Consider the following 27,913-nt stretch of genomic DNA (forward strand, 5'->3'; position numbering starts at 1 on the left):
AGATGCCTGTTGATTCAAATTTTCATACACACTATACAAAATACTATTTCAGCTCGAGCTCCACATTCAGTCTGATTGTAAATTAATAAATGTATTCTGTCAGCACCCTCTACGCCTATAGCAACCCAATTTAAGCGTCCAACCGTCCCCCTGTGGCGTGCTATTTTTATTTTAATTAGTAAAAATGGGCCCCGAGGAAAGTTTCAAGTCTCCTGATGATTCGGTCGGCCTTCACCCTCCAATTCACTGGAGTTTTTCAGTCTCAGAGCAATTCATGCACTCAGTGTCTTCCTTTAAATTGTAAAAGAAGCGTGTCGGAAATAGAAATCATTTCCAGGTTCCACTCAATGTAAATGAACAGGCCCAAATTAGACCCAAAAAATAGGTCAGCGAAATCATTTCCCGTTTTGTAGAAGGGATTTTCAACCGTTTTCCTCCCTCTATGAGTCACTGGCTGCTGTTTGAGAGCTCAAAAATGGAAAAAAAATTATGCTTTTCTGCAGAATAACCAGGATCATTCCCATCTTTCAGGTGAAATCCTGATAAGTTTAAGTCCTGCTGAGTTAAAGGCGCCGAGTTGTGGTCCTCTGCATCGTTTCAGTTCAAGCTGCGTTCAGGAAACTGCATGTTTTCTGTTGTGTGTCGCGTTATATAATGCCACTGTTTGGTTGGACTCAGTGGGACGACTCTCCAGCATTTCAGGGGACTCCTTTCTTCACTATTGTGGGTCAGTGTGCTTCTGAAACTAGATATGGGTCAATGGACTGCCTGCCACTATACAGCCACAACACAGACATGGTGGACCTGCCTAAGACAAGGGCCTGAGAGGGAATTCAATGTCAGGAGGCAGCGGGGAGGAGGAGTCGGTGCTCTCCCATTCAGGAGATACAGATCTAAATAGATACGTGGCTGCCTCCGCTGAGACAATTCTCTTTTTTTTCCCTCTGTTACCTAATTAAAAAGCATTTAATGATGATACTTTATCTGGTCCTCAATTTTCTGTCCTATTAAGGTTGTCCTCGATGGGTTTGTGAGCGCTCCTCTAAATAGGTCGACCCACAACTGAAAGATGGCCTTAATATATCCAGGTACGACGTTCATATGAGAACTGATTTAGATTAAGACGTGTGATATGTTAAATACAACAATAGAAGTAAGTTACTTATCTCACAGAGCCGTTTATGGACGGATTCAGATAAGTTTAATCTTTAGAGGTTGTTTTTCTTGTTACGTTTGATTCATGATGGTGAAGGAGGATTTTGAAGCCCTTTATGCTCTTCCTCTCGCCTTTATTCATCTTAAAGTATATTTTTGGCAGCTTAAAGAGTTGACATTTAAAGTTCATTCTACACTTCCTGGTCAGATCGTCTTGTTAACTGTCATTTTCGAGGGTAAGGATGAACTTTATCGTCTCAGTTTTTAATAAGCCAACGTGGACAAGACGTCTTCAAAGGGACCGTTCACCCCGAACCTGTAGTTCTCTTTATCCATCTAGATTTTCTTGGTGCGAATTGCATTGAATGTGAATTGTGAGTTTTGGAGATATCAGCCATCGCATAGCCTTCTGTCTTGACTCAACATTGACTTTTGTCTTTATTTGGAGCTTTCAGCCACACCTCATGGTCTTCCTCAGCAGATTGAGTCTCCTCTCCTGTCATGGCAGATGGCTCAGCTGCCATCATGTGACTGTCCGGTCAGTATTCAGTCATGTGAAAACAGGTAGATAAATGTATCTTGTATGAATACCGAATCAAAGACTGTGAGATGGAGCTCCGGAAAAGGCGAGAAAGTGGAGTTTGAGTCAAGATCGTCTTGCTGTCAAACCAGTGCTCAATGATCATCAGTGAAGTGAAGAAAAGTACACTATGGCTTCCAAAATGTATTGAAGTAGAAGTACAGCACGTACATGTCCTTAATTTACATTCCAGCATCCACTGGTAATAGGTACAATTCTGTGTATAAATAATCTCAGATTTGTAATTATGGACCCTGATTAATAAGTTTATTCTGGCACTCGATTCTTTTTTAAAAGACAATTGCTGGACTGAAAAAGGACATAATGAAGACAAATCTCTGTCGCTGCAGTCAGACAACAGACCTCATTTAGTCGTAAGTGTGAAAGAAAAGGCTATCTATCTATATATATACAGCCATGTCAGTGTTATGTACAGTAAAACAAATACAGAATTTAATAACAATACTTAATAAAGACACAAATGAAACACTTCTCCCCCATTAACAGACTTTCCTTGGTAATAAATTGTATCCAAATTATAAATACAACTACATGTGAGAGCGAGGAGATGAAAGATAGACGTTAAGCAGCACAAAATGTTTGCTGACAAAAATCGAAGCTCAAGGATGAGATGCTTGAAGTTATTTCACAGAATTACAATACTGTAAATGAACAAACAGTAGTAATAATAATATAAGGGTATCTAAAATACTGGCTCATGATTCACTGACGGCAATACAAAACGTGGCAGAACAACAGTAGTTAACAAATCATTTCATAAACAAATTACAAAGGGAAACAGATCATTCGAACACTGACAAAATAGAGGTTCTCATCCCCATTCAGCTTCTGTATTCAGGCACAGAAACAGAGTCCAGTCTTATGCTTCACATGTCTGCTCTGTGGCCGGGCTCAGGTCTACAGTAGGAGACAGTTCAGTGGGAGTAGAAGGAGAATGAAGGATCTGATCACAGTCAAAGTTGTCAAAGCAGTCCAGTGATAGACCTCTCCTTGCTTTGGCTGCCCAGTCGGGATGAGCCCTGAGCTCGAGGATGACGTCGACAGGCGTTTTCTGAAGCATGACAGAGTCGAACGAAGAGCCGCGAAAGAAGGCCTGCATCTTGTAAGAGTCCAGGTTACGAAGCCGGTTCGCGGGATTCTTGCACAAAAGCTGCCTCGATGTAGAGAAATTAGATTAACAGATAAGTGTGACACATCAGAAGGATCACGGAGTGTAGGTTAGTGAGAACAGGATGACATTTACAAACCTCGGTGAGCAGTGAGATCAGAGCCGAGCTGAAGGTGTTGGGTAGGACGTAAGGGAAATCTACAACTTTGTTCAGCATGGTGCTGTGGTCCGGCTCTGCAGGGAGAGGAAACTGCAACAGGAAAAACACAAACCTCAGTGACCAGGTGTAAAGATAGACGTACACCGGTCAGCCAAAACATTCATAACACTGACAGACAAACTGAATATCATCGATCATCTCTGAATCTAGACACCAGCACAGAACAAGCAGAACCCCTCATAGCTACGGCACTACCTGATGGAGGAACAAGTCCGATCAAGGATACTTCAGCAAGCCACCGCCAATTCTGCATGTTCATTTGTCCACACCCTGACAATTCAGTAAATGGCTCGAGGAACATCACAAACACCTTAAGGTGCAAACCTGGACCTCAAATCCCCCCTGGTCTCAATCTGATTGAGCATCCGTGGGATGCGCTGCAACAAGTCAGACCTATTGAGGCGCAATCTCAACCAACAACAACCACTACACTAAAACAAGGATGGGGCTGTCAGCGTCTTTACAGTTGGGGCTGACTTGAGTCTTGTGGGTTGTGAGATGGGGCCTCCCTGGATCTGACTTGTTCCAGAGCTGTTAAGATAGGCGATAAGGTCGTCAGTGTCACTAGTCGGTGCAGTGTGTCCTGCACTGTTTGCTGCATCGATGGCCCTTTTTGGCGCCTTTTTGGCCAATCGACCGTGTAGAATTGGCAGTGGTTCATCAGTGAGAAAAATTTGGCTGTGATTGGCTGTTCAGGTAAGCAAATCAGTGCATAAATTGGAAACAGGAAAAGAAAGAGAAAGCCCCTTGAGCCGGATGCTGTACCATCCAAGATTTCAGCCATTTAGCACATTTTCTCCTTATGTTGCGACTTTTTATCAGACATAATCTCCATTAGGAGTGACAGTGGTGTCAAAAAATGCTGCTTAATCATTACAGTTTGTATATAAGAGGAGATATTTCCTTTCAGGCAGGTGTAAAACGTCAGCTGCAGTCTTTGCGTGTCTCTGCATCTACCAGGGACGCGGCGGTCATCCTTCAACGTTCTTTGAAGACATTTTGGTTCGTCAGGGCCTTTATGTTTCAAAGAACATCCACATGAATACCAGGACCTAATGTTCCCCAGCATAACACTGCATTGTAAAGAGATGATGGATGATATTCAGTGTAACTGTCAGTGGTTTTAATGGTTTGGCTGATCGATGTGGATATAAATAGAAACCTTATTGATCCAGGGGCAATTAAGCTTCCAGCGGCTTACACGACATAAACAAAACACCAGTAAACAATATAAGAATAGAATTTGGAATATAGATTAAAAAGCACGGCAGGGAAATGACAGAGAAGCCGCCAGAGCGACTGCAGAGAGCCGTCATTTCAATAGAGTACGGGCAAATGGAAGTAGTTCAACTGTATGAGGGGGATTAAAAGTAAAACAATTAAATATATTATCAAAAACAAAAGCAGAATACAGAGCCAATAAACACAGAGTCGATGTGTCCTCACCTCTCCTTTCACCAGTGAGAACAACATGATGCCGAGGGACCACCAGTCAGCAGCGTGGTTGTACGGACCCCCGGTTAAAACTTCAGGAGCTGTTCCCACAAAAACAGAAAAACGACTCAAAAAGATCAACATCAATCAGAAAATGAAAAGAGGGAAACACAAATACACAAATTGCAGCACAGTGGTGACGAAAAACGTGCAAATTGCATCACAGGTGCATCGCATCCACAACTGGGTCAGCCGGGTCCAACGGGAGGAGAACGCAGGTGGGGCTCTGATGTCGCTGTGATGCAGTCAACCAACACGCTGAAGCTGAAACAGACACACATGGCACTCTGCCATGAAATGCATTTTATTTACGAGGAAATGAAACCAAGATCTCACCCATGTACTGGATGGTGCCACATATCGTGAACGCCCGTCCACCTCGCTTGAGCCGCCGCGAGAGTCCAAAATCAGAGAGACGAACGTGACCTGAAACAAAACACACACGCTGAGACTGATGTTCTTCTAATGATGGAGCGAAGCAGGAAATGTTTCTGCAAGAGTCTTCAATTTGAATGGATTGTTTTTTATTGATTGATATTGACGCGTCTATTGTATATGTAACTGTTCTTGTGTTAGTTTGTGTGTTGTCCTTCATATTTTGTCTGCTGTGACCTGTCAGATTTGAGCCTCTTCTTTTATTCGTCATTGAGCATTTGCAGGACTAATAAAAAAAAAAGTGTTTTTGATCAAATATTCGCTGACTAAAATGTTTGTACAGACCAGAAGTCAAATATAAAGACAGTTACCTCGATCATTTAAAAGTATGTTCTCCATCTGAAAGAAAAACAGTTAAATTATTTTCCCTTCAAGTCATTAATACACAATAAATACATGAAATATCCAGTAAGAATAATACCTTTATATCTCTGTGTATGATCCCTAAGTTGTGAAGGAACCCTAGACGCAACAAACAAAAGACAGGAAGTGAGAACAGAATAGATACAAACTAAGGAGCTGTCTATCTGTTTATCAAAAAAAGCCACTGCTGAAGTTCAACACAATGAACTCTTGATGTTTAAAGTCGGATGAACACTCACCCAGCGCGCTGCCCAGCTCTGCAGCGAATAGCCGAACCTCATCCTCCCCGAATCGGCCCTTCAGTAACCAGGAGGTGTACAAGTCTCCGACGCTGCAGTAGTCGCACACTGCAGAGAGGACGAGACACAAACACAGAGAGACGCTTTCTTACGACTTTTGAAAGCAGCAAGCGAGTTGACACAAGGCAGCATGTTCTGAAATTAAATGTCAAGAAATTATGGGGGGAAACAATAGATTTTCTCATCATGTTGCTGGGGAAAGAAGGGTGGAAGAAATCAAGTCAAGAACACACACATGCATCTGTCTTGTTAAACCTGGATGCACTAACATCCGATCACAGTTGATCCGAGCTGGAGCTCATGCAGGAAGCTTTACCCATCACTCTCATTAGATGGCAGTGTACCTCTTCAGTATCCAGCACTGAGATTTTGTTTTCTTTAAGGATGCAGCAGTCGGTTTGACCACAAGAGAAAAAACTCAAAGAAGAAGGAAGGAGAGGAGGAGGGAAGAGGGCTGAACCATGCCATCGTTTCTATACTTATTAACTCACTAATGAAGAGATGGCGCTGCGTCTGCCAGCAGTCCTGCAGATTGTGGATAAATGGGTGTTTGAGCTGCCGCTGCAATGCAACAGTCGACACACACAGAGTGAATATAACAGTAGGAGATGCACATAAAAGAGTGACTTAAACTGATATGTGTTTTTAGGTGAGTCTCAGGTGTGCTTCCCGCTGCTTCTCCACACAGAAGTATGACTGCAGGTCATACACTGACTGGGGGAAAAGTAGTTTATACAGCCCCACATCGAAAGACAAGAACAATACAATACTTCCAACCTTGTAACTAAACACCTCAGTTTTGGCTTTTAAGCGCAATAATAAGGCCTTTAATTACCTTTCCCCCACAGCTGATAGTTTTACTCTATGATACCTGAATGATGACTTCTTCCTTGGACTGCTCCACCGCTCCATGATTCAAGATCTCGGACTTTGGTAGAATCTACGCAACAACAAAGATTATTACACAAACACATGATTGAAGTTCTTTTACAGAACTGTTCTAGTGACTATTACTGAACAAACCTTAACAGCATATGTCTTGTCTTTGTGAACGTCCTTCACTTTCAGGATGGGTCCATACGAGCCTTTGGCTATGAAGCCCAGGATCTGTGAGCACAGAAATACAGTTAACTCTGTGTTTCCACTGCTCTGCTTTATAATTCGGTTGGACAGTTTTGTGTACCTGGAACTGGTCTTGTCCAGGAAATGTACGCATTGGGAACTCAGGCAGAAACACAGATTTCAGAGTCCTCTGTGTGACTGACGCCTGAGCTCTGTCCTCTGGAGGCAGAGGGAGTTTGGGGACGGGCGCTCTGACGTCCGGTCCCACTGGCCGAGAAAATACAGCTGAGTGTCCGAGTCTGTGAGTGATGGAGACCCCGATGTTGGACAGGAAGCCATGACTGAATCGACGCTGAGCAGCTGGTCTCTCTCTCTAGATGAAGAAAATAATATGAATAATGCTTGAACGGTGCTTTATGATCAGGAGTCGGATGCAATTAGGTAAAATGACCCAAGCTAATGCACTCAGTAGGGATGCTGAATGGATATGGTGTTTCTTCCAGCTGTGACCGATTGATAACAGGTCATTTCCCATTTATAATCTACAGTCAAACCAAACATCCACTGACCCTGATGCTGCATGTTATCTGCAAAGTAACTAGTCAACTAAAGTTACCAAATAAATGTAGTGGAGTGGAAGTAAAGTATCAGAAAGTACTCAAGTAAATGTAATAAGTTACATTCCACCACTGAAATGAAATGCTGCTTAAGTAACAACAGTGATGTAACTCATTACATGATAATACAATAATCTGAAAAGAGCAGTTCTGCACATCTTGATTACATTTCTGCAACTGAACTTGAGAAATCTTTTAATGTAGAACTTCATTTACATTTTTACTGTTTTCACTTATGTGAAACATCTAAATACCTCTTAAATCTCCACTTCTAACAATTATTATAGGTCAAAAATGCCATGTTGTGTAATCCATTTACTCTATAGATACCATTTATGACTTATCTGCATTTTAAACAGAGAACTAATACAGAAATTTGAATTGAAAATAAACACACAAGATGTTAAAAAAAAATCTAATCGGACACATTTTCTGTTGCTCAGCTACATCAGTGCTTCAGTCAGACCAAACATTTATTGACCCTGATGCTGCTTGTTGGAGGGAAGGTCACTGATCACTTAACAGCTGATCAATAGCTCTATTTTTGACAACAGGACCAACCCTAACACCTTGAAGCACGGATTTAATCCACTTTAATGCATTTAAAACGCGGATTTATTTACACTTTACCTTTATTTTGAAAAATCCCGACACAGTAACTTAATTGTAAAAACATTTTACCATCAGCTCTTCAGAAACAAGGCATCTGTTCTCAACAATATTTCTTATGTCGTGTGATAATTATAATAAGCACTCACCTTACTGTGTCTGCTGACGTCGCTGCCCATAAATAAACCGAAGCATTTCACATTAAAACGCGTGTAAAGGCGTCAGATCGTCCCCTCGCGCTCTTCTGCAGCCGCGCGCCGTCCATTACAGCATCTTTGATCCACGTGTTCGTGTGTGCGAGGATGGAGAGATGTTTGCAGACAGTCATCCAGAGAGGGACGAGCTCCATTCCGCTCCAGTTAGAGCTGTCACATTAATGATCAATCATCCCTCAGCTCCCAAACTTCCTGCGACTCACAGACCTGCCGGCCCCCCCTATTTTACATTTTATTTAAAACATCACCAAAACACACACAGACCACTGAGAGACTATAACACTTTTATTGACAGAGAAACAATAAGCCAACAGAGCGGACAGAAGTGTGAATGCATCTGCTTTTTGAGATATGATCTGTTTTTAATTGAAATGTTCAGGGCATCTTAAAGTTCACCCCCCCCCCAAAAAATAAAATTCAGTCATTATCTTTTCACCTGCAGGTCAGAGAAAGTCAAGTGAAGGATTCCAGGAGCTCCGCAGCAAAACTGTGCTGCAAATATTTTCCTAAAATATAAGTCGATGGAAACTTGTTTTAAAATATACAAAGTCAACCAAAAAACCCCAAACCAAAACAAAATGGCTCCATTCTCCACTGACATAATGCGGCGTGATGTATAAGCTCTTTACCATCTGCACGAACAAAGTTATCTCAGTGCTTTTCCATTCATAACTCAGTTAATATACGCAACTTTGTTAATATACGCATCTTTGTGTATATATTGTCAACAGTTTACCATTTTTGTTCCTTTAGATTGATCAATAACCAATAAAGACGACCTCAGACATCATTGCTGGATAAGGGATTGTTCAGTGTCCAGCTATAACTTAATCTATTGATCAAAAGGATCAAGATCTTAAAAACACGGTGTACAAATGACAGGTAAACCACCATCTGCAAAGAGAACTGTGAAAAGTTAAGTATTCTAAAACAGTCTTCAGATGAAAAAGCACAGAGATAACTACAGACGTATACTACTCTGGACCCTTAACAGCAGAAGCAAAAGGCTGTGCAGTTTGTAAAATCGATATACGTCATTCAACTTTGTGAAGAAGACAGCTCGTCCAGCGAAATCAAAGTCTCCAGAAGCCCCGAAATCCCAAATTGATTTGTTATTCACACCCTTGTAAACCCTCTTACAACGCTTTCAGCAGCTACAGATTTCAGCTTGGACAAGGTTGTAAATACCATCTTTTCAAATTAGTTTGGGATCTCTGGGCTTCTGTAGATGTATGGAGCCATTTTATATATTAATTTTAGTGTTTTACTTACATTTTATAACAAGTCCTCATCTACTTCAGTTGTTTAGCACAATGCTGCAACACTGTTTGTCTGTGAAGCTCCAGAAATGTTTTGTGGACTAAATTCTTCACCTGACTTTTCCCTTCAAGCATGACGGTGAGCAGATAATGACCGAAGGTTCATTTTCCGGGTGAACTGTTCCTTTAATAGAAATGTGACGGAGATAACAGGCTTAGCAGCACAGTTATACAAGTAATTCAACAGAAATGGTTACAAAAATATCAAAATACTTTGCATAAAAAAGTGCTTTAGTAATAAAATTACAAAACATACACTCAGCGATTAGCTGCAACACGTCTGTTTCTTTTTTTTTTGCCACAATACCATCAAACCAAGTGCCACATGATACAACACACTTAAATGTTTTCGCTGCTCTGTTCTTGATATATTGCACTGGGGGTGAGGTACAGCCAGCCGACAGGTGCAGATAAAATATAAAATAGCTTTTGTGGTCATTCGTGGGAAAAGGCCTTCCTGTCAGGGTGACAGTCATACAGCCACACGTCTTCAAGCTTTAGTCGATAAAACACATCTGATATATTTATTTATGGCATTTCAAAATCAAATTTTTTTAACAGCTCGCAGCATTCAAGGTGCTTTCCGTTGAGTCTCATTTATTCTAGCAGACTTGACGTACAGTGTTCCCGAGCCAGCAGGAAAAGGTGCTCTCACTCTCGCTTGTACAGAAGCAGAGGAAGTCAAACAGTGACAGTGAAGTGCGAGCTACATACTGTTAATCTTCCTCGCTACATTCAATGCAGCACAAGTGGTCATCGTTTTGAAAGTGTTCGAAATGCAGAGGGAAACTTTAGATGGCACACACATAAAGAAGATAATATATTTGGTCAAAATGGCACCCTGGTAATCCTGGAGCTGTTTGAGTTCCCTCAAATCTGAGACACACAGGAGTGTTTAAAAAGAAAAAAAAAAAAAGAAAAACTCCAGAATTTCACTTGAAGTTCAGCAGGCTTGTATGATACAGTAAGATTTGCCCTAAAACTATTTCAAATGCTCCACCATCTCCCTTTTTCATTGAGATTCACGAAGCCAGGCTGATATTCTGACCCCTAAGAGGCAGAGTTTCCCTGATCCCCACACTGAGGGAGCGTGGCAGCTGCTGCTGTGGATCATCCAGTCAAGCCCTGACGTGGTGTGAATGTGCGAGTGTTTGCTGCTTCACTTGCGTCGGCTGAAGATGCTCTTCTTGCTGGAGCTCTTGTCTGCGGAGCTGAGGCCGATGAGGAGCCGAGCCTTCTCATCTTCCTCCTGCTGCTGCAGGCTGTTGTCAGACTTCCCCTCAGACGCTTTCCCCCGCAGGTCTGAGCCTGATGCTGGCTTCAGACGCAGCTTCTCTTTTATCATCTGAGCAGCGAGGAGCCAAAAGAAAGTTCATATATACAATTTACTTTTTAAACCGTACAGAGGAGCACATTTTGCGTGGATTAAAAGTCCTTAATGTAGTGTACCTGTGCCACGAGTGCTTTCCGGCTGTCTCTCTTCACGGCCATGGCGAAGTCGAGCCACGTCCAGGTGTTGTTGTGGTACTCCAAACAGGGAAGAACCAGGTTCAGGTCCTTCCAGTCCACACTACTCTTCTCTCCCTACAGACGGGAGAATTTATAGAAGCAAGAAATAAATTCAAAAACTAAAAAAGAACATCTGACTGTAAATAAAATAGTGCGTTAAGTGGTTTTAAATAAAAGTGAATTCAACCTACAATAACCACTTTGTTGTGGGAAACTTCTGTATTTACAAATACAGCAATAATGGAGCTGCAATATAATTAATTTGCCAAACATTCACTTTGTTTTTACTTATTAAACAGGGATGGAGTCAGGAATAAGAGTCAGTGTTATGTAATGCACAGAGAACTCACCTTATAGCTGACACAGAGGGGCACCTGGGGAATCTTGATGTAGATGAAGGAGTTGTTCATAGCAGCTCGCTCCTTCATCTTATCGATGTCATCAACAGGATGCTGGCGGGGAGGAAATTATAAATGCAATTACGTTTCTTTATTTGATTTTGTTCTTTACATCCGAGCACAATCGATCCAAACACATTAGTACCTCTGGAGCTTTCCTGAACGACCTCCTGACCCCGGCAGTGCGGTTCAGTCCCTGGGTGACACCTTTGCTGGGGCCCATCGCGCCCATGGTGTCCTCTGACGACTGCCGGGCTTTAACAGGGATACCTGTGACACAGACCACATCAGAATCAGCACTGTGGCCTCTGCGTGACTCTGCACCCTACACCTTATACTCCCACTGAGTCTCTCACACATATCTCAAGGTCATATCCAAAGAGACACAGCCGTTTAATAGCTCTGAGGGATTACATAACACAGTAATGGATTATTCAATACCACACACACACACACGCACACACAAACCCAGCGCACACACACACACACACACACACATCTGGCAGAGAAAATGGAAACTATTATTGATCCGGGAGCTGGTATAGATTACAGGCTGGTGATCCCACACAGAGACTGAGTGCTACTCATCTTACTGCTGTCATATCGCAAACATACCCGTGGTAACCAATCTGAACTTGTCTTCCTCATCTGTCACCTCCTCCTCCTCGACGTTTCTTCCTGGGAAGAAGAATCCCATCATCCTCTTGAAGAACTGGTACATCAGCTGGATGGTGAGAGGCACCACGTTCACCTTACGATGGACACAAAAAAATCTTCAATAAAACACGATACAAATGTTTCTGTGAATGCGGCTGCATGTGATGTGATGTCCTTCACCTCGAAGTGCTCCTTAACAGAGATTCCTCCCACAGGGGGGCGCACTTTACTGAAGATACGCAAAGCGAACTGGCGTCCGGACTGGCAGTTACTCTGAGGACGAAGGACCACCTTCAAAAGAGGAGGGAGTTTAATTCATCCGCATCACAAAATAAAAGCCTGAGTGAGATTCTGATGTCAAAACAGAATACTTTGACATTATTGATGATATGAACACGAGTCAGGACAACAACATAAAAGGTTAAGAAAACGTAATGAGTCCTTGGTCAGACATGCATCAATGAAGCCTTCAAATGCGTGCATGCAACACCGAATATGAAACTTTGAAGAGCCACTGGGTGATCCCATCTGAACAGACAAGATGGAGTCAACACAGACATCAAGTCTTGTCACTGTACATACCCTCACACGCTGCACAGAGTAGACCAGGAAGAGAGTCATAAATATTGCATATTGTCATGGATGACATTGCATTTTTATATACTTAAACCTACAGCTTACATTCAAACCCTTTCCAAACAAGCTCACACAATGCTGATTAAAACGTATCACCGCCAGATTAAGCTCCCTTTAACAGGATACCAAAGTTTAAATCTGGATTCCGTGGCAACTTTCCAGCACTGGCGATGATGCACTTTATGTTAACCAGGAATGTTTGGTTTGCCAGAGCTGAAGGAAGGAGCCACCATAGCAGCAGAGCAGGCTACAACAAATACGAATACGGCGTCATAAGCATGTTGACAGTGTTTGTGTAATTACTCTTACTGCCAGAAGGGGAGACAAAAGTTCCACACAGCAGATTTATAACTGAAAATGTACTAAAGTCAAATAAATGTGCAACTAAAACTCCAACAAATACCTAAATACAGCCAAATCTGAATAATGAATGGTTAATGTACCTTGTATGCGGCATTGGGCAGCAGGTTGTTCATTGTGAACCACCCTAACTCCAGAAGATGCTCTGCTGTGTCATCAGACTTGTTGAGCTGTGAAAAGAAAGTATTCAGAGTCAAAACATTCACCATCCAGCAGGGATTAAACAAACTGCAAGAGGCTTTTACTGGTTACGACCCGAAACCTAACCCTGGTTATTTTTATTGTTCTTCGCTGTGCTCACCTTACTGTACATGAACCTCTGCAGCTCCAACTCGGCGATGCCGAGCTGTCCATCCTCTTCGGTCAAACACCAGCGGGCCTGGGCGAAATAGATCTCTGTCCTCCTCACCACACTCACATCCTCTGGAGGCTTACGCAGCTCCAGCTTGTTTGCCCGTTGCAGCTGGAAGTCCTTAAAACACCTGAAAGAAAGAAAGAAATTTTAATTTTGCGTTCCACATCTTTCTCAGTGCCGATTGTGAATGAGTGCTGATGTGAGACCTGATGAGAATGTTGAGCTCTTCACTCTTCATCTGCATGTCGTTCTTCTCCTGGTTCAGCTGGTTCTGCAGTCTGGTGTTGATCTCCATCAGTTCATCACCGCTCAGCTCCTCAGGTTGTGCCTGATGGATGATAAGACGGTTAATGGTTGCTTCTTTTCATTCTCTTATTTGATGTCAATTAAGTGCTGTCCATTTTACTTGTAAACATCACAGATTAACCGCTTTTTTCTCCCTTGATTCATGTTTACATATCATTTTGTTGAGATAAATTAATTTTAAATTTCAGTGATTGTTTAAGGAGTAAAATATTTGGTATAAAAGCTGGTTGTGACTCACTCTGATGTTGGAGTAAATCTGTTTCTCGAGGCGTCTGATCTGGGCCAGGTGCTGCCTGACTGCCTCCTGGAGGTGAAGGATGCTGCTGCGCTGCTCCTCAGGGTTACTAGAAATCTCCAGCTGGAAACGCACTCGCTGCTTCTTCTCACTGTGCTCCTACATGTCCAAGAGGTTAAATAAAAACACTTAATAAGCAAAGGTGAAACATTGGTAAGGACATGGAAATCTTTTGTAAACTGGGTCTGTTAGCCCACCTTGCGTCTGGGCTCTACATGCAACAACAGGTTGTTGACGATGTCCAGGATCATAGCATACTGGACTGGGTTAGTGGATATCTCCAGATCATGATGAATGAGGGTGAAGGTGTCCACAGCCCCTGTTAAATTAACATATGAAAGCTCTTTAAAAGGCAAGGCAAGTCGTAGTCTGTATATTCTTGCATATGAGTATGCTGGTGAGCAGACATACCGGCCTGTTTTTTAAGCAGATCCTCTTTCTCATGATTATTCCTCAGCTCGGGCGGTTTGATCTGTGTGGCCACCTCTGGGTTAATGTCGTGACTGTAGCTGATGTAGTGCATCCGGCAGCTACAACGTGAGATGATACGCTGAACCTGCTGAGCCTCGTTCACCTGCGCTGGTTGGTTCCAGTCTACAGACACAGGAGGGACAACTTCAATATCCTTAAAATAGAAGTTAATCAGAGTCCCTCTACAGCAGTACCGTTTGCGTACCTTGGAAATTATTTTCACAGTGCAGAAGCAGTGTGGTCAGAGTCTGACAGTTCACATCAAAAACAGGTCTGTGGGATGAGAATGTGTCATTTACCTGTGGTGGTGCTGACCATTCCTCCCACAGCCTGGCCGCTCTCCATCAGCTCCAGCACTGAGTCCAGGTTACGCTGCCTGTGCTCCTCTATGTTTTTCACCTAACACATTAAGCAATTCGAAACCACTCAGAGCAGGAAAGGCACAACACAAATGAATTACTGTAAAGCCTCGGTTGTGATGTTGTAGCTGCATAGTTCATTTTCTTTTATTTTAAACCAGGTGTATTGCACCATACTAAAAACATTGCTAAGCTATTTGTGAGGGGTATAATATTGTGGAACATCAGGAACAAGACAGGACACTATGAAGGTAGATTAACTTTTTAAGATTTGAGATGAGACAAAATGAAGATGAGGTTGTTGTTGGCGGTGGAGGCTGCAGTTCGGAAGACGGGACTACGACTTGTGAGTGTGCAAGTTTTGAACTGGCTTTGGTCTAAGTTTATTTATCTATTACCCAAAATCATAACTTAAGTTTAAGCACTACTCATTAGTTCCCATCCTTTCATAATACATTGCTCAAACATAAAAGTTTTCTTTATCCCTAGTTTAATATTAGTTGTAAAAGAATTTAAAATCATCAAACTTGTCCAGAATAGCCAAACATACAGAACACAGAGCTGTTCTTACCTCCAGCCACAACTGTCTGTCCTCTTGCTCAGATGGATTTGGCTCCATGGTGGCGAAGTACTGCATGCCATCCAGCAGACAGGTCCAGGTGGTCTTCTGCTTCAGGGTGTCGCTGTACCAGGCCGGGTGGTGTTCACACTGAAGCAGCTGAGCCTTTGCTGCTGACACGAGCACGCAGCCAGCGGTTTCTGTGCCCCGCAGCATCATCTGGTAAAATAAAAAGAAAAGAAAATCAGATTATTGATCTGCATTCATTCATAAAGACTTGCTCGATAACAGATAGTAGCAACAAACAAAAGAAAATTAAAACTCTGTTATGAAAGCACCTGACAGTTGACCAGCTCGATAAACCAGTTGCGGTTGTAGACATCATCGGTCTGACAGGCTGCGATACCACACAGCTGGTCGCTGACACCTGAGTCCTCCTCTGAAAACACCACAAACTTGTCCGTTTCCTCAATCAGTTTCTGGAGCATCGATGTTCCTACAACAAAAACAAAGAGGTCAGTGCATCCTAAGAGACTCAGCTGTTGTCTTTGTCTGAGTCAAGCTATTTCCTCACCTTCATTTTGACTTTTTTCTGCTCGACTGACTGCGGGCATTACTGGTGTGGTCGGGGCTGTGGTGGGAGAGTAGTTTGAAGGAGAGCGTTTGAGCTTCTTGGCCTGCAGCTGTGTGTCGATCCTCAGACCCTTCAACGCTTCAGTGGAGAGGTTTCTCTTCAGCACAGATGCCTTTTTATAACCGTCGTACAGCCCAAAGGCGATATTCCTGTTAGTGGTGGTCCAGGAAGCGCGCAGGTCCACCAGGCGCAGTTTGTGAGTGTAAGAAGCATTAGTCTCATCCTTCTGGTTCACCTCCTGTCAGACATATTTCAAAAAGGTCTCAATCAAGATAGCAGCCAGAAGGAAAAGCAGGGTAAAAGTCCAGCCATCTGTGGGGTTTTACCTCTTCCATGCGGTTGCTCTGCCGCTGGTAGCTCAGCGAGGACAGGCTGAGCAGGTGAGTCTTCTTCACCTGAGCGTTGATCTGGTGGTCAGCTGTCTCGTCCCAGGTGGAGGCCATCAGGTGAACAGTCACCTGAGAGAGCTCACTCACCATCTGAGTCACATTCCACTCAGAGATCAGCCTCCTCATCACAGTGCCAGCTGAGGAACACACGCACACACATGAATCCACATTAAAATAAACATACAACCACTTTAATTATTAGTTTTTTCTTGAATGGTATAATGCCGTCGCCCAAACCTTGTGGAATAAGTCTCTGTGCCCCTCGAGTGAAGACGTGGCCTTTGTTACACTCCACTTGGATACCTCTCTGCTGGGCAAATGAGGCCCAGTAATGCACCTAAAAGACAGAATGTGCAGAAATGTACACATACCAGTGTAAAGAAATAAAGTGGAAGAACTAAATCATCTATAATGAATCAAGTTACATACTGTGCTGTGTAAGCGAATGAAAACACAAACATACAGCAGACTTTTACTTGACTGTTGCTGGAGGGCAGCCTAGAAAAACACTTACTTGTAGTTGTGGGAAGGCAGCTGTGTAGGACATCTGTTTGTAGTGCTGACCCAGCTTCTTGCGGACCGGCCTCAGGCTGTGGAAGAGCTTGCCTCGGCAGATTGGACGAGATACACCCGTCCAGGTCGCCCAAAAGTTCTGCATCCAACGCAGGGTGCTGCTGTACAGCAGGATTCTGGGCTGGGAGGCTTCTGTAAAATAAAACATAAAATGTATGATTTTCTACAGGGAAATACATATATAACAATAAAAGGGCATCATTACAGAAAACTGACCAAAGTTTAAAATCCTCTCAACTCAGTTTCAGATGACATTTTGAATTTTTGGTATTACAGGATCATGGTTTGTTATGATAGGAAGTCTTACCTGTCCCACAGTGTTGGTTAAGGTCCATGGTGATGGAGAGGTTGAGGTTCTCAGAGCGAAAGGCTCTGTAGGAGTCATGAGGTTGTCCTGAGGTCACATCTGCAACGTTCTCCGCACAGCAGAGCATTACAGCATGGTGGTCATGGGGGTTGCCATGGCAAAGCCATTGGAGGTCGAGGGTCATACACAGGTTGGGCAGGTGTAGAAAACAGATATCATCATACCTAGTGTGGAAAGATTTGTATCACTTATTGCTTACAAATATAGTTAAAAGTTGCAACTTATCACCATGTTCACCTCTGATGCCTTTACTTACTTTGATGCTGTCCTCACATTTACATCCAAATCTCCTTTAAAGACAAACTGCCCCGGATTCCAGTCAAAGTTCAGCTTATTCCACTCCCAGTGCAGGTTTTCAGTGGTGTTGTAAGGGTCCTGCAAGAAAGCAAGATCCATCTAAGATTAGGGGATTTATTATCACACAGCTCAGGGACTGCAAAAAACAACATAAACGACTGTGAGGGTGCAGCATGTGCCAACAACTATGCAATCTAATGCAATCAGATCGTACAGCTCAAATTCTACGATTACAAAGTTTATGACATTGAGTTTCTGGTGACACAGTTGGAAATTATGTTTATTGATGTCATATTTATAAGTTACACATCTATGACACTGCAAAGGAAGACCTGAACAATAGCGGCACTATAATCGTGAACTTTATAGGAGAACAGTTGCATAGGATGACATTAGATTGTACAGATGCATCCAATAAAGTGGTCACTGAGTACAAATGTCAACCTCTAGAAGATCTCTTCCTGCAGATCCACAACAGTTAAGTTTTTTGACTTTACCTCTGTAGCCAGCTGATGAAGGTTGGCCTGATCGATGTCCATCACCCAGCGCCCGTGCAGAAGGAGACGACTTTTGTCCCACCAGGCCAGAGGAGGTGAGGGGTCAACTGTGGGTTTGGTCAGCAGGTCAACAGACTGGCCAATCAGAGTCCAGGCAGGGTCCCAACACGGCCCCCACACAATAGTGTACAGATTTATGTTAGCTGTAAGAAAAACAGAGAATATTGAGTGAGTGACAACAACATTGAGAATTTTAGAGAGTAAACCTCAAATTACCCAACAGGAGGATTAATGTTCATGATTGTCTTGCAACATACTGATTATGATTCACCAGCTGATGCAACAATTCTCTGCCCCGACTTCAGGAAACAAAATAATTTTACTTCCCTTCTGAACAAGAATGAGAGACAACTGCTACATACTTTTATTTTCACTGCTATTATCTGTGACTTTCTGGTTATTTACTTAAACTTTCCTCTCTAATAATGAGTCTATGCATTTCACAACGTTTATCACAATGCATGTGCAGGATTTCTCTCTTCCTCAGATCCCTGCTTCTTCTTTTTAACTTTAGTTTTGTGAATTCAAAAGCTGTGACAATTCAGGGACAATTTTTGCATAGGTTTGCATAACTCACATTTGAAATCATAGTAGAACTTGAGTGGTGGCATGTTCCTGTGGACTGTCACGTCTCCCCACGGTGGACCAAGTGGGACAACCGCTTTGCGATGAGCTCTGACCTGTCCGTCCTGCTCGGTCCCGATCAGACGCCCTGACAGCTTCCAGTCCCGGATCTCAAACAGGTAGCGAGGGTAATCCCGAATTCTCACTGGCACATCAGAGACAGAACGAAGACATCAATTACTTTAGTATTTGTAGAAATAACCTCAAAACTCTGAGGCTTTGATTTAATTTTTGTTCCCATTCCATATCTGGAAATCAATTTTTAGCAACTTACCCAAATATGCAGTCAGTTTAAACTTGACAGCACGGCACCACTGGACCACCAAAGGGAGTCCGTCTCTGGGGAAGGGACTGATCCCGTCGATGTCCCTCAGCTGCTCTCTCACCCTTTCTGGTCCATGAAGGGATTGATCAGCCAGGACCACCAGCTCCAAGTCTGACACCGTCCAGGTCAGCAGGGACTTCCTCATAGGTGTGTTGGCGTAGAGGCGGCGCGAGCGCTGGATGTAGATCTCGATGTGTTTCTTCTCCAGAGAACTATACAGCTCTTCGATCTTTCTGGCAGGGAGAAGTTCTCCGTGCTGCTTGCGCAGATCTGCCACCTTCTTATCCAGAAGCTGAAGACGCTTTGCACTTTCCTTACTCTCGTCCTTCATGAGCTCGTAGTTGTCTCGCAGCTTGATTTCAAAGACGTCGTCCAAGAAGACAAACGAGAACTGGCTGATCTTGAACACGAGATCCGGAGGCAGGTGTTGGATGGTAGTGTCTTTGCTTTGGGAGCGATGCAGAGTCTTCAGCCACTTCTGCACACTGATGGCCATGTCAAAAGTGCTGGAGAAATTGTACTGGTAAGGAAACTCAACTGCCATTGAGGGGCAAGTGAGGACCCAGACATGGTTGTGAGGAGTGGTGAGGAAGGGGAAGACGTCTCTGTGCAGCTGCATCTCGGTCAGCTCTTCGTGCATTTCGACATCTAGATCTTTAAAAGTGACGATGTTGTGGCCGTCGAAGTTGAAGATCAAGGAGGGAGATCGCATGCGAAGGGAGCCAGCGTGCTTGGATACTGAGAGGGACTCAGTGTGCAGGAGGATATAGTTCTGTTTGCTAACGTGGGCTGTCAGACGAGTGAAGCCCAGTTCAACGCGCACACACAGCGCTCTGCTCTGGCCTGAACAGATTTCACTCTCTGGAGGTTTGACCGGACTGTCCTCGTCTTTCTCGCCACAAAGCATGTGCCAACAAGCCTGAGCTTCAGTCAGGTGCTGATATAACACCATGTGGTCCGGTGGCGTCCATTCAACTGTGAACTCCTCTTCACATTGAACCTGATTAAGAAGGAAAACACGATTTTTGACACAGAGATTCATTCAATGCAGAAAAAGTCAACTGATCGTGATGTGATTACCTGTAAGGTGTGGGTGGTGATGTGGTAGGTCAAGGCTATCGTGGTGAGTTTAAGCACAGGGTTGGGGGTTTCGGAGGCGGGGCAACATGACTCCATGTTCTCTGTGAGTGTTTTGACCGCTGACAAGCTGACACCTTGAAGAGAGACTGTGGAGCTCTCTGCAGAGCCCAGGACACTGACGGTGTCCATCCGCAAGGACACGGCTCCTGATGAGAACACAGGCAGATAAAAGATGATGATTAAAGGTAACAATAGAGAACCAAAGCAGAAATGTTTGTGAATCCTGTGGTCATTGATCGCACAAGATGCAACATGTATGCACAATAACATCATTATAAATATGCTCTAAAAACAGTCAACTTATGTCCCATGCGGTGAATTCCCCCGAAAAAGCCAACAGAGCAGCAAGCACTTCTTTGTAATCATGCCACCTTCTTAAATATTCTGAAATAACTCACCTGCCAGATTCGACAGTGTGAACACATTAACATCCTCCAGACAACAGTCCAGTCTGAACAGCAGGTGTAGCTGTGAGGAGGGGGTGGGCTGGACGGCATCGTCACTAGAGGGAGACACCGAGGCCACGTCTGACAGCTGTGGCCCCGTGTCACGAGGAAAACAGATGAGGGACAGCAGGCGAGACAGACACAGTGCACATGTTTCTGAAAGCTCCACTTGGAGCCCTTTCAGATTTGTCTCCACGCTCAAACTCGGAGAATGGCTGCTCGACTCCATGTGGGGTCGGTTGAAACTGCCCTGGAGGGATGAGATTAAAAACAATCAACAAATCAATCAAATATGACAACAAACCCTTTGAATAAAAAGAAGTTTGGTCTGTGTGCTCCTACCTGAAGACTGAGCGAGTCTAAAATTAGCGCCTCTCCCCACACGTGTTTGCCAGGAGGGTGGGGTGCTTGTTGGATATGAGAGCCCTGACCCACTCTCCACCAGAAGTTGTCCAGGGACAGTGAGGCACGCTGGTGCACGTTCTGGGACTCTGGGCTCTCTGTGTCATCTTTAATGTCAAGGAGATGCAGCAGCTCTACAGACACAGGAAACACAAGTCAGCAAAAAATATCTTTTAGAGGACACACAGTCAAAAAAGCCCTGTTCACAGCTTGTTGTACCAAAAGTAGTTTGGACTGCAGTTTTGACCAATTTCTCATTTTTTCCACCATTTTCAACATTTTATTGATGGTAAACATATCAAATTGTCCAAACAGTAAACTGCAGCTAGTAAAAATTATTTACGCCTTCTTGTTAACTGTGTAAATGTCTTTATTTGTTAAAAAAAAAAAAAAAACTGGTATCCATTTGTTCCAGTGATATAGGTGTATATTTGCATACAGAGAAGGGAGTTCACTCGCAATGCATGTCAAGACGCATTTAATGCCAGCTGTGAATTTACAAACTTAAAGCTGTCAGATTGTGACCAGATCACTCAGGACAGATAGTAAAAAGTTGCTGCAGTTTGTAAATATGCTGCATTTAATTAAGACTGATTTTTATTTCACGTCTTTAGATTTTGTTCGACCTTCTTATTTGAAAATATGCCTTACAGTTTGTATACAGTGACTCTACTGTTACTTATATACTTGTTTTTCAATTCACACTTTAAATCCTTTTGTCTGCTATTGTTTTTATTTACTTTGATTTAGGTTTCAAAATACATGTTTGTGAAGGAAACAATAAAAAGCATGATTGGCTGATTATTTGGTTTGAGGCAATACACTAAACAGACTACTTCTGGACAAATAAGGTTGCAGACATGCTGCAATTTAAGTTGTTATGAATACAAACATAAGCTACTTAAAGCTAAGAAAGAAGTGCACGTTAATGTGTAACTTTTAAAGGGCACTCTAAGAAAAGATCTTATCTAATCTAGTTTGGCATGTTTGAAAAAGGCTGACCCAAACGTCCCCTACGGATAAAAACCATGAGGAGTGAGTGAAAGAAATTGTGTTGCATGATGTAAAGTCATAACAAGAGGTGCTATTGCTTACCACGGGGGGCTGAGGTTACTCTTTAACACAACAATGCCCTCATTCTGTAAAGCAGCAATAACATCATATGACGTTCACCTGCCTCTCTCTGCATGTGTGCAGCATGTGAAACACCTGCAGTACCTGCACTGGCAGACAGGAAACCAAGAGCAAAAGGCGTCGTGTCTCCCAGCTGAACGCTCACGTTGACGTTGGACACAGAGGAGTTGATCTTCACAGGAGCATCCAGGTGAGGGAGGCGCCTGAGGAAAAGGAGGGTGGGCAAGTAATCTAATGGACTACACAACACAATAACATCATGGAACAACACAATACAGAATGAGTGATGCGCCAACACAAACATGGGTAAGAGAGAGAAGATGATTAAAAAAAAGGTGTTAGATGATTATTTTCACTGCAGCGGGAGATTTTTAGTCAAGCGGTGTCAATTGAAATGTCAGAGTTTTCTTTTGCAACTTGCCTTTTTCTGTGAGCTGCCTTCCGGTGGATTAGCTGTTCCCATGGAAATAGATTTAGCCAATGAGAGAACTCCTGGTGACGGTAGTGGATGATGCAAGTGTTGACTGTGAATGACCCTGCGATGTCCATCGACGTAACCTACAAGCACAAAACAAGTCATAATAATGTCAAATATGAGTCATAGACTTGTGCTGTGACCACCGAGCATCCTCCTCACCTGCAGCGTTGTCTTCAGTGTGTTCACACAAAGGATCCTTTGCCGACTTTGTGAGAGGAGAAGTCCATCTGCCAATAATAAAAAAACGTGTTACCCAAAGTGTTTTTCCTTCATCTATCTGCATTGCGTCTGGCACCCGGCTGTCCACTCACCCTCTAGAAGGAGCTCCAGGCTGCTCTGGGGAAAGCTCAGCTCAGGAGTGAAGCTTTTAAGAGAAAGCTGCTCGTCGTCACGTCCATAGCACACTTTTAAAGACTTCAGGGTCCAGTTCAGGTGTCTGCACAGGAAGTCATAAAAGGTTTTAATCGATGAGTCGTTAAATAGGGAATCAAATTGTGCACAACAACAATAACTTTATGCCGCTGGTGGTAAAATGTTGACTCACCTTTTTTGGCTGTGCATGGACAGGGTTACATTTGTGTTATCAAATTCCACATTGACCTTCTGGGGAATCAGCTGATGGAACCGTTCCACAGTCTCAGTCTGGATGAACTCAGTGTTTTCACACTCTGAAGGGAAACAGTATTAATACTATTAAAACATGTCATGTTTGGTGTAATCAAAAATGTCAAGAAAGCCATTAAAATTCTTAAGCATGTTATAAATACAAACACATTTTGATTTAATAAAAATGTTTGACATTGTGCCCCTGATATTAGACAATGTTATGCAATGCACATACTGTCTGTAGAGACATACTGTATAGGCTTTGAATGCTGCAACTGTATTATAGACGTTAAGCATCTGGAGAGCTTAGGACAAAAATAACTAACAGTGCCATTTTTAATGCTTCGGTTTCTGAAGATCCAAACAAACTAAAAATATGTTGGAAAAATGTTATGTAACATGGAAATACCTAAGAAAGCTTATGTGTCATTTCCTCTTTCTTGCCTTGACAGTCTGTACTTATATAGACAACACTGACAACCTGAACCACAACTGTGCTGCTGATGTTTTAGTGTAAACAAAACATTTCTTAAAACATCTCATTCAGTGAATAATAACCCAAAAGTCCTGCAGATGTTTAGATGGAGGCTAAACTGTATCTATTTTAAGCATGTGGACATTTCAAGCCTCTACAGAGGTCAATAAAACTCTATGAAATGATCTTGTCCTCGTTTTCTTGCCGACTAACAGAACAGCTAAGAATAACAAAGACGATCGAACACATTAGGGTATTCTAGAGGAAGCAGAAGATCACTGATGTGAAGCCAGTGAAAACAACAGCAATTATGGTCGTAATTCAGGGTTACAAATATACAAGTACAGAGAATTGGAGAATACAGGAATACTTTCATACAACCAACCCTGCAAAACAGTGCTGCTTTTTGATGATCTTGTACATTCACAACAAAACTGCAGAGTGGATACTTTGTTAGGGCTATAAGGACACTTGCCCTGGATTATGGCACAAGGGACTGTCATAACAGGTCAAGTGTTAAACTATGACACAACAAAAAATGGACAAACTGATATGAAAATGGCACCAAAAATAAAAGAATCTGCCATCGAAAATCATTAAGTTAAAAGTGTGATTTTTCGTTTTTAATTAGGGACAAAGAGACACCGATTAAATGTTGGACATTTGAATCAGATGTTAAATTATTCTTATAATCAGTTTGACAAGTCAGTGATATTGCTATACGTTTGCTCACCTGATGCTTCTTGAATGCTCTTTTTGGGAGACGGAGGCACCAGGAGTTGGCTGAGAAACAGTCCTTCATGCAGCTCTGCTATAAGCGTCCGCACATTCAGGGACAAACAGCCCGGCTTCATCTCTGGCAGGCTCACATCTCCAGACAGCAGCAGGCTCAGGGCCACTTCAGCCAAACATATATCCTACAACAGAGAGAGGCAGAGAGTTAGTCGCACACACGTTCAAATCACAAGTTCCTGTTTCAGTGAAAACAGCAGAACTTACCATCTGGCTGCTTTTAAGCACTTTACTGCTGAGCTGCCCGACTGAGAAGTCCCACGCCAGCCTGTAACACAAGTAAATACTATGAAGCTCGATCCTTGTTCAGGGTGTTTTAATCAATCTTTATTAGTATGGCGCTTATTCACAACATAAGTCCTCTCATGACACTTTCCAAATTGAGCAGTTCTAGTCCATACGCCTTGATTAATTATTTACAGAGACCCAACATTTCCCTCCATCATCAAGCACTTTGTGACAGTGATGAGAAAAAACTGCCTTTTAACAGGCAGAAACCTCGGGGCAGAACCGGACTCAATGGTGGGCAGCCATCTACCTCAACCAGTAATTTCTTTTCAATTAAATGTATTAATCAAGTGAGATCAAGTGGCCAACAGAAATTACAGAGTGTGAACTGTGTTGTTACCTTTTACTCTGGTGGTCGAGTAACAAGGTGATGCCTGTTATAGTCATGTGCCACAGAGACTCTGACAGTGCGATGTTCAGCACCATCACATTGATCGAGCTGATGTGGAATGACAGCAGCTGAAACCGCAAGATAGGAAGTTAAAGATATTGCCCAAAAAATATCAGTTTTGCAATAGACTGTTCCACAGCGAGGCTCCATACTTGTGACAGAAAGCGCAGCGTCGTGGGGCTGACTGTAATCTTCCCAGACTTCTCCCCATGGCTCTTCTTCACCAGAGGTCTGAGAGGTGCTTGCAGGTCAAACCTAACTCTGGTTTCGCCGACACACAACGCCAGATATCTCCTAAAAACACAACCGTGAAAGACCGTCTCAAATAACAGAATTATATGCTTTCATTTATAAAGGGGGTTAGGCATCTAGAACTGATTTGTCAAAAGATTTTTATATCAAACTATGACGCTAACAAAGAAATGCGAGAACTTACGGCAAATCCTGGTTCAGAAGTTTACTTGAAATCCATATTCTGTCAATTTCCTGCCAAAAGAGAGTCACTGTTATGGGAAAGTTATGGGCTACATCGCGATACACAGTGTACAATCTCTGTATTTTGAATCATACATACACATTTTTGGCAACAATCCCTCAAAATCGATTATGAAACACTTAACCATTTAGATCGATATTTCTTGGTTGATGTAGCTCTGACAGCATTGCAGATGACAGCAAAGTAAGCCTCAAACACAGAGCCACATGTGTCCGGAGTTTCCACAATTTATCACTAACACATCAGCCCTACAAACCTCGGCGGAACAGCTACTATTCTGTCATACGTGAACTAAACAGCGGCCACCTGTAACCCTCACGTTTCTCTTGAGTTGAGAAGCAAAAAGAAAACTCGATAGCAGGTATCTCAACTAACTCAGGCAAAAAACAAGGTGCTGTCTGGTGATGCTGCTCCCCTCTCCTTATAACTAAGCAACCCAGTGCGTCTTAAAGGTACATTTCACGATTTCATCTGTTACAGGAGGCAGATATTTCAGTGTTTACCAATTAACTTGAGTGTCTAAAATACATCAGTGCACTGAAACAGTAAACCGAGCATCTTTTTCTGCATTATAACCTCTCACAAGAAAGTTTTCACATCAGTGAATGACAGGAATAATATATGCTGATCCCAATGTCTGTAATAGGCCAATAATAAAACCTGGAAAATACAACACTTTCGCCCTATCACGACATAACGACATCAAAAATCAAAGACAATACAATAGCTCTAGGTACAGTAAGTCAAAACAGGAACCTTTGATATATTATGTTACAGTAAACAAACAACATGAAATGTGTCCTGAGTCAGACGTTTACCCCTGACATGGGAATGAGCTCACAACATAAATGTCATGTAAACAAAAGTGTGTCTTACCAGAGTATGCTGGGGCTGAAACTGGATACTAACTCCCTGTACAGAAAACAGCCCTACTGATTTGATCTTTAGATCAGCATTCAGCGCTGTATGGAAGAATCGCACAGCCAGGGTAGATATGAGCCACCTAGAGAGGCGAAGACAAGAGCAGACATATTTGATTTTGATCTGGAATTTGTGTAAAAAATATGGGTTAAATTTTACAAGCAGTGTTGTCAGTGTTTCCCACATAGTATCAATGGCAGTCATAGCAGAAACTGACACGTCTTACCTGAAAATGACCCATAACACCACAATCCCAAGCAGGAGAATTCCAAGGAAGGAAATCAACAAGAGAGACATTGTGTCCCAAGTTGCTCACACCCAGATCTTGGACATGGGTCTGGCTGCTCCTCTATCTGCTATCAGCTGCTGTCAGAGAGAGAGAGAAGTGCACTTTAACACACCTTACAGCCAGGTGTCTGTAGCTACGTGGCTGCTACAAAACAATAATCCACAACTAGTCTATCAAGTATCTAGTGAGGCTTTGCAGATTCACACACGTTAGAGGGGTTTTTCTTCAGCTAACGGTCACAACTGGCCTCTCAGTGCTAACACTGCTAATTAACTACAGTGTTGTTACAAACCGTACATGAAACAGCACCTAGCTCAACTTTACCCACTCAGCTGTGTGAAACCTTTACCTTAACTTGCTCCTTGTTCACGACCCACCGGCGGCAAAACTGTGACTCAGTGCTAAGAGGCAGCAGCGTTAGCTCAAAGCACCCAAACACGAAACAGTTAAAGATATCTGCCGCCGCGTCATCCAGAAAATCAGAAGCAAATCTGTGCTAGCATGCTACGGCTAACCTAGCATAGCTGCGAGACTGGTACACAACTTAGCGCTCTTATTTTTTGTCACTGCCGGCTTCCGTTAAGTCGAGTTAAGCGTCTGGCGTACTCACCCCGACATGTTCAAAGTGTCGTTGTTGTTTCACAGAGCAGCCTCATCTGACTCAGCTAACGCTCAGATCAGACAGTAAACACTCACAGCTCAGCTCAGCTCAGCTCGGCTCGGCTTTGCTCAGCTCTGGTCCGCCCTCATCAGCTGGCTGCTGCTCAGTTCACCTGCAGCCGGGAGAGGAGCTGGATCTGCTCAGGCTAATGTCAACTTCTAACCATGCATCCAAACTTAAAGAGTTATGAAGCAGTGTACCTCCACTTCATAAACACCAGGCAAGT

General features: G+C 43.0%; 2 protein-coding genes across 8 annotated transcripts; both read right to left on the minus strand.

Moving 5' to 3' along the window:
- Window positions 1–1,859: 1,859 nt before the first annotated feature.
- rskra (ribosomal protein S6 kinase related a) lies at window positions 1,860–8,344 on the minus strand. Its single transcript, XM_030442140.1, has 12 exons — window positions 8,113–8,344; window positions 6,859–7,110; window positions 6,699–6,782; window positions 6,547–6,615; window positions 6,167–6,236; window positions 5,616–5,723; window positions 5,435–5,475; window positions 5,325–5,352; window positions 4,915–5,004; window positions 4,531–4,619; window positions 3,004–3,114; window positions 1,860–2,906 (listed from the first exon to the last, which is right to left on the minus strand). The coding sequence occupies exons 1-12, from the start codon at window positions 8,140–8,142 to the stop codon at window positions 2,616–2,618; spliced, it is 1,263 nt and encodes a 420-aa protein (XP_030298000.1). The 5' UTR covers window positions 8,143–8,344; the 3' UTR covers window positions 1,860–2,615.
- A 101-nt stretch (window positions 8,345–8,445) lies between these two features.
- LOC115576020 (protein KIAA0100) lies at window positions 8,446–27,808 on the minus strand. Of its 7 annotated transcripts, none has more exons than XM_030408516.1 (41): window positions 27,637–27,807; window positions 26,964–27,103; window positions 26,693–26,819; window positions 25,757–25,806; window positions 25,473–25,614; window positions 25,270–25,388; window positions 24,849–24,909; window positions 24,583–24,766; window positions 23,313–23,436; window positions 23,080–23,204; window positions 22,928–22,995; window positions 22,712–22,848; window positions 22,375–22,529; window positions 21,097–21,290; window positions 20,707–21,004; window positions 20,249–20,454; window positions 19,118–20,168; window positions 18,797–18,988; window positions 18,160–18,362; window positions 17,622–17,740; window positions 17,306–17,529; window positions 16,940–17,130; window positions 16,663–16,762; window positions 16,363–16,562; window positions 15,977–16,274; window positions 15,741–15,898; window positions 15,415–15,621; window positions 14,784–14,883; window positions 14,425–14,607; window positions 14,211–14,332; window positions 13,957–14,112; window positions 13,619–13,740; window positions 13,359–13,539; window positions 13,141–13,227; window positions 12,644–12,652; window positions 12,242–12,352; window positions 12,020–12,155; window positions 11,550–11,674; window positions 11,357–11,458; window positions 10,947–11,081; window positions 8,446–10,842 (listed from the first exon to the last, which is right to left on the minus strand). In XM_030408516.1, the coding sequence occupies exons 2-41, from the start codon at window positions 27,032–27,034 to the stop codon at window positions 10,657–10,659; spliced, it is 6,759 nt and encodes a 2,252-aa protein (XP_030264376.1). In that variant the 5' UTR covers window positions 27,035–27,103; window positions 27,637–27,807; the 3' UTR covers window positions 8,446–10,656. The 7 variants fall into 7 exon arrangements, with proteins under 7 accessions (XP_030264376.1, XP_030264399.1, XP_030264357.1 ...); XM_030408497.1 differs by having other exon boundaries at window positions 10,657–10,842; window positions 26,964–27,100; window positions 27,637–27,808; XM_030408532.1 differs by having other exon boundaries at window positions 10,657–10,842; window positions 22,375–22,493; window positions 27,637–27,808.
- Window positions 27,809–27,913: the final 105 nt, after the last annotated feature.

The sequence above is a fragment of the Sparus aurata genome, chromosome 2 (genome assembly GCF_900880675.1).
Source record: "Sparus aurata chromosome 2, fSpaAur1.1, whole genome shotgun sequence".
Taxonomy (NCBI): domain Eukaryota; kingdom Metazoa; phylum Chordata; class Actinopteri; order Spariformes; family Sparidae; genus Sparus; species Sparus aurata.

What these genes read in the sequence shown, in the direction of transcription:
- rskra (XM_030442140.1), bottom strand. Translation starts at nt 8,142, where the DNA reads ATGGGCAGCGACGTCAGCAGACACAGTAAG. An exon ending in ACAAGACATATGCTGTTAAG is followed by an intron (nt 6,616 to 6,698) that starts GTTTGTTCAGTA and finishes GTTGTTGCGTAG; the next exon opens with ATTCTACCAAAGTCCGAGAT. An exon ending in TGGCACCATCCAGTACATGG is followed by an intron (nt 4,620 to 4,914) that starts GTGAGATCTTGG and finishes TTGTGGGAACAG; the next exon opens with CTCCTGAAGTTTTAACCGGG.
- LOC115576020 (XM_030408516.1), bottom strand. Translation starts at nt 27,034, where the DNA reads ATGTCTCTCTTGTTGATTTCCTTCCTTGGAATTCTCCTGCTTGGGATT. An exon ending in GAGCTCAACATTCTCATCAG is followed by an intron (nt 13,540 to 13,618) that starts GTCTCACATCAG and finishes TCTTTCTTTCAG; the next exon opens with GTGTTTTAAGGACTTCCAGC. An exon ending in AGAGGTTCATGTACAGTAAG is followed by an intron (nt 13,228 to 13,358) that starts GTGAGCACAGCG and finishes TTCTTTTCACAG; the next exon opens with CTCAACAAGTCTGATGACAC.